This window comes from Aquarana catesbeiana, linkage group LG05 (genome assembly GCF_042186555.1).
Source record: "Aquarana catesbeiana isolate 2022-GZ linkage group LG05, ASM4218655v1, whole genome shotgun sequence".
NCBI classification, from domain to species: Eukaryota; Metazoa; Chordata; class Amphibia; order Anura; family Ranidae; genus Aquarana; species Aquarana catesbeiana.
The window spans coordinates 606,154,659-606,171,088 of NC_133328.1; the positions used below are offsets into that span (position 1 = coordinate 606,154,659).

General features: G+C 44.9%; 1 protein-coding gene across 1 annotated transcript in view; it reads left to right on the top strand.

Moving 5' to 3' along the window:
* The window catches only part of MRPL13 (mitochondrial ribosomal protein L13), a 119,735-nt gene extending 104,018 nt beyond the window's left edge, over positions 1-15,717 (top strand). Inside the window, exon 7 of the mRNA XM_073632904.1 lies at positions 15,536-15,717. Within this exon, the coding sequence (XP_073489005.1) occupies positions 15,536-15,560 (25 nt within the window). The 3' untranslated portion in view covers positions 15,561-15,717. The remainder of the gene's footprint in view (positions 1-15,535) is intronic.
* Positions 15,718-16,430: the final 713 nt, after the last annotated feature.

Sequence of the window (16,430 nt, forward strand, 5' to 3'; positions counted from 1 at the left end):
CTCTTCAGGGCAGAAACCTAAGAGACCCTTAAACATGAGATGATCCTTGTCAAATCCAGCCTATTCCCTAGATGAGCATTCTTGGGATAACTAATGATTGGGAATTTATATTTCTTGCCCAGTTGATGTCTGGTCATGTTTGTTTGCCCTTCCCCTTATAGACTAGATAATTTGTTTTTTGATGATCCAAGTGTGGTGCACTTGTTCACTGTAACAATTGTTTAGCAGACTTTGAAAGTCCAGATGCCATCTAATGTGCATGATAGCTTTAGTAACCGCACAAGCCACTTAGTTCTGTCGCAGAAAAAAGCTATAGCTGTTTAAAGAACACTTTGTAAAATCCTTGTTTTTGAAAGGGTTTTATAGAACTTCTCATGCCACAAAATTCTGTGCCACGCAGGCCTTCTCTGATAGCTGTCATAGGTTGTTGGTGCCATTGGTGGCAAGACCTTCTGCCTACTGGTTGCTTAGATTGAAAACAAATTCATCGATCTCAACCAATAGAAATAATTTACAAACAAGTACAAACTTAAATATACTCACAGTTAATCCAGAGGAAGGCACAAAATCATTGAAAGCATGGTTCAATTTGCTCAAAGGAAAAACATCCTTCCTGATCCGCTAAACCAATGGGATATTCCCTGAATCAACAATCTTTGGTATTATTAAATATAAATGTTAATAGCCAGTATAGTCTGTGCATTTGGGAATGCTTCCACCTTTTTTAAACATACTGTCTAGAACTAGTTCCTTAGGGAGTATATTCCTCATTTTCACAGCTCTTACTGTGAAGCCTTAAAGTGGTTGTAAACCCTAACATACACTATATTGTCAAAATGATTGGGACGCCAGCCTTTACACGCATATGAACTTTAATGACATCCCAGTCTTAGTCTGTAGGGTTCAATATTGAGTTGGCCCACCCTTTGCAGCTCTAACTGGGAAGACTGTCCACAAGGTTTAGGAGTGTCTCTATGGGAATGTTTGACCATTCGTCCAGAAATGCATTTGCGAGGACAGGCACTGATGGACGAGAAGGCCTGGCTCGCAGTCTCTGCTCTAATTCATCCCAAAGTTGTTCTGTCAGGTTGAGGTCAGGACTCTGTGCAGGCCTGTCAAGTTCCTCCACCCCAAACTCGCTCATCTATGTCTTTATGGACCTTGCTTTGTGCACTGGTGTGCAGTCATGTTGGAACAGGAAGAGGCCGTCCCCAAACTGTTCCCACAAAGTTGGGAGCATGAAATTGTCTAAAATGTCTTGGTATGCTGACGCCTTAAAAGCTCCCTTCACTGGAACTAACGGGCAAGCCCAACCCCCTGAAAAAACCCCTGAAAAACAACCCCACACCATAATCTCCCCTCCACCAAATGATTTGAACCAGTTGACAAAGCAAGGTCCATAAAGACATGGATGAGTGAGTTTGGGGTGGAGGAACTTGATTGGCCTGACCTCAACCCGATAGAACACATTTGGGATGAATTAGAGTGGAGACTGGGAGCCAGGCCATCTTGTCCAACATCAGTGCCTGACCTCACAAATGCGCTTCTGGAAGAATGGTCAAACATTTCCATAGACACACTCCTAAACCTTGTAGACAGCCTTCCCAGAAGAGTTGAAGCTGGTATAGCTGCAAAGGGTGAACCAACTCAATATTGAACCCTAATGCCCTGTACACACGGTCGGCCTTTCCAACGGAATATGTGCGATCGGAGCTTGTTGTCGGAAGTTCCGACCGTGTGTCGTATTGGGGCAATTTTTATTCCTAAGGACCACTGGCCATAGTCTGGCCGCTAAACCATTTGAAGGACCATGAACTGGCTCTTTGTCTAAAAAGCTTCAAGACCCCTGCACCACATTTGGGTAAACACTGCTTGGGGGAATGTTTTCCTAGCCTACGTATAATTTATATCACAGTGGCAATCATACATTTCCAGAAGCAGTTTAAATAACTCTTCACATGTAATAAACATCAGGCGCTGTTCTGGTACAAAAGACGGAAGCAGACCATTTTACCATTCAATCATCCTTTTGTCGCTAACACCAACCCTTCACTGTCGGCAAAAAATTTGGCTTTTTCATATCTCATTCCTCCAGAGAGGTTTTCTAAATTTCAAAAAATAATTAACATGATTTAATCTGAAGTGTATTAAGTAGCTTGTGGGTTTACCTTGGCAGAAAACACATTTCCCTCGGTAACTGTAGCTCTAATTGTTCTTATAGTGAGTGAAATGGAGAGAAATGTTTAGAAATTTTCTGTGCGCTAAAAAAAATCCCAGAACATTCAAGTGTTCTTTTATATATATAAAAAAAAAAAAAAATGTGTGAAAGTTATTAAAGTAAATATTTTTTTTACCGGTTGTACTATTCATATAAAATCTATTTTGCTATCTGTAGTTTTAATGGCATGAAAAACAAAAATGATTTTTGTTTTTCAAGGGTTAGAACCCCAGTCCCATTTTTGCTGCTAGTGAAAATCCATGTTGCAAATCCAAAATGTTCCCAGGTTGTAGGTAATCAAACCCTGAAGAAGCCCACGCCACCTAGTAGGCGAACCGTGTCTGTGTGCCTGTTTTTCGCATACCCCTGTTCACGGTCCACCATGCAATTCCCCTCCATCGGCTGCTAAATGCCACTCCACTTATCAGGAGGAAGCAAGAAAACAGATATCAAACCAGCGAGGCACCGAGGCTCTCACCAGTGTATCCGAGGCTCCCATACTTCCACCACTTCCCCTTTGGTAATCCGCCCGCCTGAGAGCACGGCTTATCACAGTGAGCACACAACGAAGGTATGCAGGATGGATGGACTGACAGTACACATCTCCACATCAAGATCAGCTGGACTGTAAAGCTGGCTTGGTACAGCGTATACCCAGTGGACAGACTGGGATGGCCTGGCACTATCTGGAGATATTAACCTGTGCAAGTAGCTCTGAGTACCCCCAAACGGGGTTGATTGTCCCAGTGTGACTAGCCCAACCATTGCTATACAGTGATGGTAGATGTCATGGAGTGGTAGAGGAGTACGCCCCGAGTCAGTCCAGCGGCATACTTTTGCCCTTCCAAGCCTTGACTAGCCTTTTACTTAGCACATGGAAGACATAATACACTTGTTCCCAATAGCTTGATTAAACAGTGATTTGATGCTTGTTTCATATACACTGCGCTGGTGCTATTTTTTTTTTTTTTTTTTAATCCTCTTTATTGAAAAAAGTAACATTTCACATTAAAAAAAGGACAAATCAAGTCACATTCTGGGGACTGACATAGCCGGCGTTTACATAGATCTCAACTTTTACCATATTCGTACAACAGTCCACAAAAAAGGCAAGGAGCATAAACATCAATAAAATACCCTCCTCTACCGAAGGGGCATACAAAAATTTTCCCCCTTTCTTTTCCCCCCTTCCCTCTCCCTCCCCCATCACCATTCCCCCCCCCCCCCCCCCCATCCCCCCAACCCTTCCAAACCTTATTCTCCCTCATCGTTCATTCGGTGCTTCTCCCACATCACCCAATCCTTCCATATTTTCTCAAATTTTTTATAATTACTTCTTTTCTTATATATGAGTTTCTCTCTACTAACTTCCTCCTTTACCTCTTTCACCCATTCTTCGACCGTCGGGGGTTCTTTTCTCTGCCAGTTCTTAGCTATAAGTTTTTTCCCTTGAAACAGGCACCTAACTATTGCAGTCTGTGTATCTCTCGCGGGCTGTTGCTCCTCCATTAGGCCTAGTAGGCAGGTCTTAGCACCCAGGCTCAGTGATGTCTTAAAAATAGAATTTATCCTGTCCACAATACTTTTCCAATATCCGTACAGTTTGGGGCAACTCCAGAACATGTGTAATAGGTCTCCCCTCTCTCCTCCACACCTCTGGCACCCCGAGTCTTCCCTCCTCCCCATCCTAAACATCTTTAATGGTGTAAAATACACCCTATATATCAGATATAAATGGGACACTACCTGTGATGGAGAGAGGGATACCCCGGGTCCAGATGACAATACATACTCCCATTGACTGTCCGATATTATCCCAACCTCGTCCTCCCATTTCTTCCTATTTTTATCCTCCACTCTAATCCCCTGAAACGAGCTTCTCAAACTCCTGTACATGTCAGAGATCAGACCTTTCGTGGAATCTGAGTCGGCCAGTTTTCTCAAAGAGATCATATCGCTCCATAGTGGCTCCTTGCCGTTGAATTGTGCATCTAGGGCGTGCCTTACCTGCAGGTATCTGTAGAATGAACGGTTGGGGATTGCAAATTCAATCACTAGCTCCTGGAATGTTTTTAAACTCCCAGCCTTATAAAGCTGTGAGAGAAAATGGATGCCCTGCCGATCCCACTCCTCGATCTTTCCCATTATTTTTACCTCATTAAGCTTGCTATTATCCCACAATGGGGAGAACTCCGAGAAATCTACGTAGCCCATTATTTTTTTGACCTTGGTCCAGCTCTTGACCATCAGCTGGGTAGTGGGACATCTAGTAATAAAGGAGTCCGCCTCCAACGCTTCTACTATAGTGTCATGGTTGGTGTCACCTAGTAGTACGTTATTTCCTGTTACCCCTTTCCCGGGCCTATTGCACCCTCCCATATGCTGGACCTGTGATGCCAAAAAATAGCATCCCGGATCCGGCACTCCCAGTCCCCCCTTCTCTACCGGTCGCCGGAGCGTCTGCAAACCGATCCTTGCTGCCCCGCCTTTCCAGATCAGCTCTCTAAATAAACTGTCCATTTTGTTGAACCAACGTTTAGCGATCCAGACAGGTGAATTGTGTATAATATATAGGATTTGGGGCATCCAAACCATTTTTATCAGGTTACAGTGCCCGGCGACCGACAGAGGCAACCGTCCCCACACCCGGCATTTCTGTTTAAGTTTTTTCATTAATGGGACTAGATTTTCTGCGATATATTGTTCCGGATCCCTTGAGATATTAATCCCCAGGTATTTCAGCTGATTTACTACCTTTATTTGTGGAGTTTGATACGGAAGAGGCTCCATCAAAGGGTCTATAGGTAATATTGCTGACTTTTCCCAATTAATTTTTAACCCGGAAAAATGGCCAAAGTCCTCGATCAACCCCATGGCCGTCCTTAATGAGTCCTGTGTATCCCCCAGGAACAACAGAATATCGTCTGCGTACATTGCTATTTTCTCCTCTCCCCTCCTTCTTTTAAACCCCTGAACCCCCTGAGACGCCCTTATGGCCGCAGCCAACGGCTCCATTGCCAGGGCAAACAGGAGGGGTGACAATGGACACCCCTGCCTGGTGCCCCTTCTTAATTGGAACCATTCTGAGCATTCTCCGTTGACTCTAATCTTTGCCCTTGGCTTATCATATAAAAGGCTCAGCCAATGAACAAAGCTGGGGCCAAATTGGAGTTCCGCCAGTACCTTCCAGATATAATGCCACTCCAGGCAATCAAATGCCTTAGTGGCGTCTAACGAGAGGAGCGCTCTCTTACCGCTATTCACCGTGGGGATCTGCATATTTAAATAAACTCATCTTATGTTCATACTTGTAGCTCTATCCGGGATGAACCCGGTTTGATCTGTATGGATTACTCTCGAGATTATTTTCTTTAGCCTTGTTGCCAGGGCCTTTGCCAAAATCTTCACGTCCGAACATAACAGTGATATCGGTCTATATGATGCCACCTCTAACGGGTTTTGCCCCTCTTTCAGCAACATTATTATAGTGGCTTCTGTCATAGACACCGGCAAGTTACCATCCTTCCCAGTGCCATTTAGTACTTCCAAAAGCATGGGGAGTAAAAACTCCCCATACTTTTTGAAGATCTCTATGGGTAAGCCATCAGGACCAGGGGCCTTCTGGTTCGCCATATCTGCCACAGCCCTTTGTAATTCCCCAAGTGTCAGAGGGGCCTCCAACATTTCCCTATCCTCTCTCGTGAGCGGAGTTAACTTAAGCTGGCCGAAGAAAGCCCTCATTTCCCCCGCCACGTCTTCCTGTGCCGAGCCATATCGATTTTTAAAGTACTCCCTAAACTCTTCCAAAATTTCTGGGTTAGTATTTTTTATTGTTCCCTCTCTTCCTTCAATCGCTGGTATGGAATTCGGAGGGCCGTTGGCCTTTATAATCAGGGCCAAGGTCCTCCCAACACACTCCCCCTCGCAGGCAAACCTCCGTTTTTGAAATAACCTTTTCCTCTCCGTCTTTTCCAAAACCATTCTACTATACTCATTTTGTCTCTCTACCCACGCCTCGTATCTGGATGGGGATGGATCCTCAACGTACCGTTCTTCCGCTTTTTTAACCCTCTCTTTAACTTTTAGTTCTTCTATCTGTGATTTTTTCTTAGTGTGGGATATTTTTTGAATTAAGATCCCCCGGAGGAAAGCGTTCAGGGCATCCCAAACTGTCCCTAATGGAGCTGTGCCTATATTCAACTCTGCGAATTCCACCAAACTCTCCATCACAGCACCCGCGTCCTCAATGATCTCGAGCCAAAAGGGGTTTACTTTCCAGTCACCTTTATTAATGCCTCTCCCACCGGTGAGTGGTCCGAAATCCCCCTTGGCTCGTAAACTATTTCTATTTCTCCCACTATACCCAGCGATTCCTCGTTACCCAACACTAGGTCTATCCTAGACAGGGTGGCATGTGTCCTAGAGTGACAGGAATATTGTCTCACCCCGGGGTGTCTCTCTCTCTCCAGATGTCCACCAATCTCACTTCCTCACAATACTGTAGAAGTGGACTCTTAGGTTTTCCCCTACCCAGCTTTTTTGGAGGAAACCTGTCTACTCCATTATTCATGGTCATGTTGAAGTCTCCGACTACTATTACCGGGACCCCTGGGAGGCTCGCCATAAATTCAGTTAGGTCATCCAAAACCTCCCTCCCAAAGGGGGGAGGGATATAGATGTTAGCTAATACACATTTCCTGTTCTCAATTGTGCAATAGAGAAAAATATACCGGCCTACTACGTCCACCTTACTATGGCTGCAGGAGAAAGCTATCCCCGATTTAATCAAGACAATCACACCCCTTGAGTACGGGGTGTGAGTGGAATGAAACTGCATCTGAAATTTTTTATGGTCCATTATCTTAATAGATTCTTTATCCAGGTGCGTCTCCTGCAGGCATAGTATCTGAACCTTCCCCTTATCTACCGTAGAGAGAATCATTTGCCTTTTCAAATTATCTTTAACTCCCCGAACGTTCCAGGAACATATAGTGAGCTTCTTTTTTAATTTCCAAGTGCTATTTAAACCACCTCTACCATACATCTGTGAATCCTAACTGCTTGTGTCTCTTAGCAAAGTTAAACCACCACTTTATGTGACTCCTATAATATTTGTGAGATAAGCTTCCCCTTACTTCAAAATCGACCTTCCCCCCTCCCCACCACACACCCATACACATATTCCTCCCCTCCCTCCCCCCACCCCACCTCCCCCTCCCCCCTCCCCACCTCCCCCTCCCCCCTACCCCCCCATTATTTTTATCCCTATTGCCCAATTTTGGGCCTACCCCTGAGGCTTCTATAGTGACCGGGCACATTTATTCAAGGTGAGAAAAACAAACCTACCACCCCCGGACCCAGTAAGAGGGGAACTATCCCCATTATTTCCATTGTGCTTATAAACCAATAAATTTTGCGTGTCCCCCCCTCCCCCTCCCCCTCCCCATTCCCCCTTTAATAAAAAAAAAAGGGGAAAAGGAAGAGAAAAAAAGTCCAAAAAAAAAAAAAAAAGTCCTCTCTTGATTTCCAGATCCTTTGCCTTTTCTATATTTCCTCTTCTCGCTGTACTCTTCCTTTGTTTTTTTCTAACCAAGTTGTAACTTCGGTGGGAGTATTGAAAAATTTAGTTTCCCCCAGTGCCACAATGCGTAAGCGTGCTGGATACAATAGAGCATAATTAATTTTCAGCTGCTGCAGCTTGCGCTTGCATTCCATAAATTTGGCTCTCTGCCTTTGAAGCTCAGGAGAAAAGTCCGGATATATTGAGACCCTTGCACCCCTGTATTGAATATTCTTCATCTCCCTTGCCTTCCGCAGAATGGTGGCTTTGTCCCTGAAGCATAATAGCTTAAAAATCAGTGGTCTTGGGTGACCCCCTGGAGCCCATGTCCTGGTAGCCACTCTATGCGCACGTTCAATGGAAAAAAATTCTGAGAGTGACTCCCTCCCGAATCTCTCCTTTAACCAATCTTCCATAAATTTAGCTGGATTATTGCCTTCACAGCCTTCAGGAAGGCCCAACACCCTCAAATTCTCTCTACGCAATCTGTTTTCCATACTGTCCATTTTTTGCATACATTCATTGAGTTGTTTTTTCATAAGTGTGACTTCCTGTCTTAAAGGGGAGACATCATCCTCCACCTGGCTGATCCTGTCTTCCAAGGCTGCTGCCGAGTGCAGACCACCTGCATATCATTTTTTACCGACAGTAATTCACCTTTAAAGCTTTCCATTTGTGCTGAAAGGACAGTGATAGATACCTTACAGCTATTTACTGCTAGGAAGATATCTCTCAGTGATGGTTCCTTCTCGGCCATTGATGCTATTCCACCATCTTCCATTTCCGTGGCTAAGCTAGGACCCCCCTCCACCATACCGTTCCCCCCCGGGTCTAATGGGGCGTTTACCACTGCACCCCCCGTGGGGGCAAGGCTTCTCCTTCCAGGCTGGCTGGTTTGATGCTGGGTCCCCCCTATGTGGTTGTTCTTTTTAGGTGTCATACTTGAATGTTGGTTTGGAGTGTGAGCAAATCGCTCCAATTTGGCGGCTGCTTGACTTCCTTTTTCTTTGGGATTACGCTGTGCTAGGGCCCCTGCACCCTCCTGTGCTGATGTCTCCTCCAGCCCCTTTTTCCTGGTCATAATGAGCCCGTTAGATGCGGTGTATACCTATAAGTATATATCCCCCAGCAAGGACTACTGCAGCCTCTCTCCTCCAATGGCTGTGTAATTCTAAGTGTCCCGTACCAGTTTCAGGGGTTCCAGTTACTATTTAAAATGTTTCACAGGTTTACATCGGTCCTCCCACTATATGCTTCAACACTCGCTGCCGCGAGTCACTCACCCCTCCAGTTCAAGGCTATTGCAGCATGGGTCGGATCGTCTCCGCTCACACGGCTACCCCCGCAGCTCCCGCTCGATCCCGGGTAGGCGCGCTCCCCTCTCTCTCACACAGGCGGCGCGTCACTGTCAGTCCTCCCAGGAGAGCTGCACATACAGGGTTTCTCTTACAGCTGACACCGATCCTCCCCCTTACACCGCATCCGTCACTCAGAGGAGGCTAGCAGGCACCATGAGGACAAGCCGGCAGTGTCTCCCACTCCGCTTTACCGCGAAGCTCACAGCATGAGAGCGGGGATAGAGCTGGGACTGGGTCCGGCTGCGTCTCTCTCCCTCACCTCAACATCCGGTCACGCCGCGCTGGTGCTATTAGCAGACATTGCTTTCTCCCACCTGACAATAGACTTTCAGTACCCCCAGGGGGTTGCACCTGCAAGTATATAGACGGCAACTCTGGCAATGCATGGCCATCAGTACTCGGGGCATCTGGACTCAATGCCATCTTAGTCATTTGACCTTTGGTGGAGCTATCGAACATCTACAATATTGAATTTATAATTGTTACCACTGGTGGTTAATCAGTGAAATTAGTGAGTGTAGCTGTCAACTGTGTGCTGTATAGCTGAATGTCGGCCAAGACCACTAATGTTTCCTAGCACTCACTCTAACCCAGTGTTTCTCAACTCCAGTCCTCAAGGCGCCCCAACAGATCATGTTTTCAGGATTTCCCTCAGATGAAACGGCTGTGGTAATTACTAAGGCAGTGAAACTGATCAAATCACCAGTGCAAAAAAATGGGAAGTCTGAAAACTTGACCTGTTGGGGCGCTTTGAGGACTGGAGTTGAGAAACACTGGTCTAACCTGATCCTCAGCATGCATGTGCTTAATTGAAACAAATGATGTTGATGTCCGTGCATGTGTCTCTGACTGTGAACCCGGATGTGTGGTTTTAGCGACAACATTGTCCTATTTTTTATGAATTTATGTATAGCCTATTACATGTGATTCAGTTTTTTTCAAATTTTTGATACCCAATAAAGTTTACATTTTAAGGAAAGATTGCGGTTTGCCCCATTCCCCTTCTCCCTCTTTAGAACCCCTGTGGGTTCTTTCCTATTTGTTTTGTTTGACAGTATCCGTGTGTTCAGGAGATGAAGGGAGAGGCTCCACCATAATTACTGGTGAATGAGTACCCCGCATTTTGGCTGGCTACAACCACTATCCAACCAGCATCTTGATACTATTGTACTTTCTTTCCTTTTAATAATGCAGGTAATCAAAGTAACCAAGGGAGAGGTCCCAGGAGTTGGATAGTGTAAATCCTTAGTAACCAACCCAAAATGACCAGTCGGAGACTTTGACTCATACAAGTCCCTATAGCTTGCAGATATATTGTTGTCTAATAGGCTTTATTGTTGGAGCTGAGTGGAAGAACCTCCTATCCATTTTTAAAACTAGAAGCTATAGATTGTGGGATGGGTGTATGGCCGATGGAGAGGCTGGGAAACGACATAAAATGCAGCCAGTTAACATCTGTAATCTTGGATTACAATAAGGTACACACTGGTCGTAGTTGCTGTACTAACTATGCCCCCGCCAGAACACTCCGACATTGGCGGAGAGCGCTGATCGGGAGTCTGTCGCCTGAAGCCAGCCAATTGGCCGGCATCTGTTGGAAAGGGTGGCATACCCACAGGCCAAATGTTGACCGTTTTTTCTTGAACTGGCCGATGCCTCCTGATATTCGGCCCATGTGTATGGGGCTTAAAGTGATATTAAAGTCTTGGGGGTTTTTTTTCTAAAAATAAACTTTTCATACTTACCTGCTCTGTGTAGTGGTTTTGCACAGCGCAGCCCAGATCCTCCTCTTTTTGGGTCCCTCGCCAGAACTCCTGGCCCCTCCTTCAGCCGGGTGCCCTCACAGCAAACAGCTTGCTATGGGGGCACCCAAGCAGGCACGCTCACGACCCGCGGCTCTGTGTGTCTATTCACACATGGAGCAGTGGCTCAGCCCTGCCCTCACCATCTCCTGATTGGCCAATCAGGAGTGCAAGTCTCCAGAGGGGCAAGGCTCTCATGGACATCACTGGATCGACAGGGGGCTCAGGTTAGTTTTAGATGATGACTGCAGGGGCTGCTGCACAAAGGTTTTTTACCTTCATGCATAGAATGCATGAAGGTAAAAAACCTTGTGCCTTTACAACCACTTTAAGACCACAGAAGTGGAACCAAGATTATTTAATCCCTATTGTCCTCTGCTATCATCCTATACATACCAGTGGCTCTTTCATATCATATAGGCCTGTGGTTTGGCCCACTTCCCTCCCATTGTTGGTCCCTCTCTAAACCTCCCTGCAGCCTGGGAAGATGTGATTACCTCTCTGCACATATTTGGTGGTTGTGTTTTTTTTTTTAATATATAAAAGACTCTATTTTGGATATCTGTCATGTATTCAAGTGTAATGTCTTGAAAAAGCTTCAATAACTGCGGAACACGTCACTGACTGTATACATTTGACAGTAATTCCTTGTTTTCAGATATATAATGCTTAATTCTATGTACCTTTGTCTTTAATGTTTGTAATAAAACTTTATATGTCAACTTTTTAAGATCTATATTAGTATTTGGTTAATTTTTTTCTAAAACTGGTGGGCCCCCCTAGAACACCATTTTTCCTTCCTCTTGTTGCTGTTTTACCTTTTGTGGGTCGGTGACCCCCCAGTAATAGGGCTGTTTGGCTACAAATCATAAATGCCACCGCTGCCCAACAGCCCTGCATTTTTCAAGTCTTTTTGTAGTGCTGCTTGAATGCCCCCCCCCCCCCCAAATCTGTATATCATTTGGATCAGGATGTGAATAGACTGGTGTAAGACACAGTATCAATTTGTCAGGCTCTAGTAGACGTCAACAAAATGGTGACCTTCTGTACACAGACAATGACTCCCTGTTGCATAAACGTGAATGAAGTCAGTAAAATATGGCTTCAGCTCCTGCTCTCCACCTGTAGAGAACTCTTCAGAAGTGTTTCGCTCTTTTTCGGGGCTTAATCATACATGCCTCTACAATTAAGCCCCGAAAAGGGTGAAACACATATGAGGAGCTCTCTACAGGTGGAGGACAGGAGCTGAAGCCATATTGTATCTACTTCATTCACATCTATCACCTAGGGAGCTGGTGTCTGTGTGCAGACGGTCATCGTTTTGTTGAAGCACTGAACCTAAGACCGACATAAAATGCACAGGTGTGAACAGAGCCTTAAAGAAAGAGGAATAGGCGAAGAATATGATACCTTTTACATTTTTTTTTTTTTTTTTTTATTAGATTGAATTATATACATTTCTGGCACTGACTGATATGGGATTTTACCTGTAGGTATAATTCCTTTATGGTAGTAATGATGGTCACGTTGGCCACCTGACTTGCACATATAAGTCGTATACAAGCGGTCATAGCAGGACCCTGGGAAGACATAATATCCCAGACATCAGGTAGTCATTATGCAGAATTATGGAGAATGTCTTGCATTATTAGTGTAAAGTACTTGGTTCTGCTTCCTGCAGAGAAGTAGCAGACTCTATCCATCTCATACGATATGTCAATAAGGCAATGGAGAGCCTTTCCATGTGGTTATTGTTACACTTTGGCTGCTGTTGACAGAGAGCTGTCACTCCAGTTTAAATACCTCCTGAAATGTAACAGAACTGGTGTTCTTGATCAGTTGACTTTAACAGGATTTTCCAAATATGTCAGAAAGTGTGTGCAGAAGTGTGTATGTAGAAGTTGGCATACCGTGACTGGGATAGCTTACCCTTCTGAATTGAAAACTGAACTCCAGGCAAACTGCTAAATACACAAATGATATACACTTCCGAGCAGGGCCCTTCTAATGCTTTTGCATTAAATTGTATTGTAACTGTACTGTCTTCCTTCATTTTATAAATTGCTTCACAAACTGCTGACATACATAATGGTGTTCACTCAGAAATTATCTCTGTGCCCACCATACCGCTGAATAATGTACATGAAGAAGGATAAAGATGGCTACTGTTGCATTATGGGAAGTTTCTCTTCTTTTATGCTGGGAGGTGACCACACTCTGGGGCTCGTTTAAACTTGCTTCAAATTTTGGCATTGGACATGCTTTTTAAAGCACTCTGAATGCCAATCAAAGCCCATGTCAATAAATAAAATTGGTCACCTTATAGTCCTGTTCACACGTTGTGTTTGCTTTGCTTCAAAAATTATACCCCATGTTGCTTTTAGTGCTTCAAAGCATCTACAAATCCTCCATAGAAGTCTATGACAACACTCGCTTATAGCACCTGCAGCTTTTGAGAGGCTTTTATTCAGCCTTCGCTTTGTTTTGAGGTATTGCAGGCGTGAGATATTCCAGGATGCACTGGAAAACCAACAAGTGAACCAGAAAGACGTCATCACCAGTCACTTCTGGTACATGTGTATATATTCTGGAAGTGTCTGCTGCAGACATCACATCTGGTGTGCATCACAGAGCAGCAGGAAAGTGAGCAGGGTCTGGACTGGAGTGTAGCAACTAGCAGACTGAACACATGGTGTGCAACATGGGAACACAGAGGAACTAGTCATACATGTTGAGTAGCGTGGGAGCAATAAAGCGGGAGGTGAGCCGCGACCAGAGAGAGATGAGGATCAGCAGGGCTGGGGGGTACTACTGAGCGTGGGATCAGCAGAGCTGGGGGTGACTACTGAGCGCGGGATCATCAGAGCTGGGGGTTACTACTGAGCGCAGGATCAGCAGAGCTGGGGGGTTACTACTGAGCGTGGGATCAGCAGAGCTGGGGGTTACTACTGAGCATGGGGTCAGTGGAGCTGGGGGTTACTACTGAGCGCGGGATCAGCAGGTCTGGGGTTTACTACTGAGTAAGGTATCAGCAGAGCTGGGGGTTACTACTGAGTAGGGTATTAGCAGAGCTGGGAGTTACTACTGAGTAGGGTATCAGCAGAGCTGGGGGTTACTACTGAGCGCGGGATCAGCAGAGCTGGGGGTTACTACTGAGCGCAGGATCAGCAGAGCTGGGGGTTACTACTGAGCGCAGGATCAGCAGAGCTGGGGGTTACTACTGAGCGCGGGATCAGCAGAGCTGGGGGTTACTACTGAGCACAGGATCAGCAGAGCTGGGGGTTACTACTGAGTAGGGGATCTGCTGAATGAGGGTTACTACTGAGTAGGGTATCAGCAGAGCTGGGGGTTACTACTGAGTAGGGTATCAGCAGAGCTGGGGGTTACTACTGAGCGCGGGATCAGCAGAGCTGGGGGTTACTACTGAGCGCAGGATCAGCAGAGCTGGGGGGTTACTACTTAGCGTGGGATCAGCAGAGCTGGGGGTTACTACTGAGCGTGGGATCAGCAGAGCTGGGGGTTACTACTGAGCGCGGGATCAGCAGAGCTGGGGGTTACTACAGAGTAGGGTATCAGCAGAGCTGGGGGTTACTACTTAGCGTGGGATCAGCAGAGCTGGGGGTTACTACTGAGCGCGGGATCAGCAGAGATGGGGGTACTACTGAGCGCGGGATCAGCAGAGCTGGGGGTTACTACAGAGTAGGGTATCAGCAGAGCTGGGGGTTACTACTGAGCGCGGGATCAGCAGAGCTGGGGGTTACTACTGAGTAGGGGATCTGCTGAATGAGGAGGATACTAATAAAGTGAGGGACTTGCTTAACAGGGCTACTAATGAGCTGGGGATCTGCTGAATGGGAGTACTAATGGACTGGGGTTCTACTTGGCCCCTTTAAAACAATTAGAAAATCAACACACAGGGCATTTGCCAAGCTTCATTAAAAAAAAAGCATCATCAATCCATCACCGAAGCATCAAAAATACCTCAAAAAAGCATGTTGAAGCAGTAGGCGCTTTAAAGGATAAGTTCACCTTTTAAGAAAAAATAATAAATGCACATTTTTTTTGCAGGTAAAAAATTTTTGTTGCAGGAGCCTGTAAAACATTGCAGCAGCGATCAGAAGATTGCTGATGCCATGCAGGTCTCCTGCAGATCTGTCAGTGTATAGGCTTGTTCGTACCTGATGGTTCATTGAAAACTACAAGCTGACGGCCACAAAGGCTGCTGTACCTTGTAGGTTTCCATTCACAGAGCACTGTGAATGAGTGACACGGCCAGGTGGGCGGAGTTCCGCGCGGCCGGCCCCTTTTTTTTTTTTTTTTTTTTTTATATTTATAGCTAGGCGTTGGGGAAGATGCGGGAGGCTGGTGCCTTCATAACATGTTATATTTTACACCCCAAATATGTGTGTAACATGTTATTAAAGGTGAACTTATCCTTTTAATGTGTGTTAAAGTCAAAGCAAATGTAACTGAGCCCTTAAGCAATAGTGTAAGGCAGAGTTATTCTTTATTGCATTACTGCCTGTCTGTTGTTCAGTTATACTGTATATTTACCTCTTTTATTTACTGAAAATTATCTTATATTCTTTATTTGCAGGAGTCCCGACTACTTGCCAAAATAGCTTGGACATCACTGCCATCGTCACCACCATCTTGGATTTATTTCTGTGTAATTGCCATGGCAGAGTTCAATTGGTATATCACAGAGGCCAAGAATGCAAATATATTATTTTTTATGTTGATATGTCTTTGTTTTCAATAAATAAATAATAAATATAATTTCGGGTATTGTTTTCTCTTCCTGTTTGTGATTCTGGTATATCACAGCATATGATAGTAATGTTCTACCTAGAATTCTACTTTAAAGGAAGCCTGTGATCAGACCATGCACAACAATGAAGTTACATATGCTGACCAGGCAGTAAAAGCTATTTTTATATCTGTAACTTTAGGCATTGTGGAGAAATTCATCTAAAGGCTCACAATAGAGGCACTAATTGCTTTCTATTGCACCAGTGATCATGATTTGGGAACACTGCTGGAGAGAGAGCTTCCTAACACAGACAGATGCAGCATACAGTGGGTAAAGAAAAGAATCACCCTCTTTAGAATAAATAATAAAGTAAATATAGCTGGATAAAACAAAAACTGTGTATGTCTTCATTTCAGGCTTTCCAGCTGTATTTACTCAGTGCAATTTATAACATGAAAGTGAAATATATAACACCAACATGTCAGAAAAAAAAATAAAAACAATCACTTGAGTTGGAAAAAGGATCACCCCCTTGTGTCAGTATTGTGTTGGACCACCTTTTGCTTTAATTACAGCATTTATTCTGTTGGGATTTGTCTCTACTAACTTTGCACATCTAGACTTTGCAATATTTGCCCGCTCTTCTTTGCAGAATTGCTCAAGTTCAGTTAAATTGGATGGTGACTGTTTGTGGACTGCAGTCTTCAAGTAATTCCACAGATTTTCAGTGGGGTTTAAG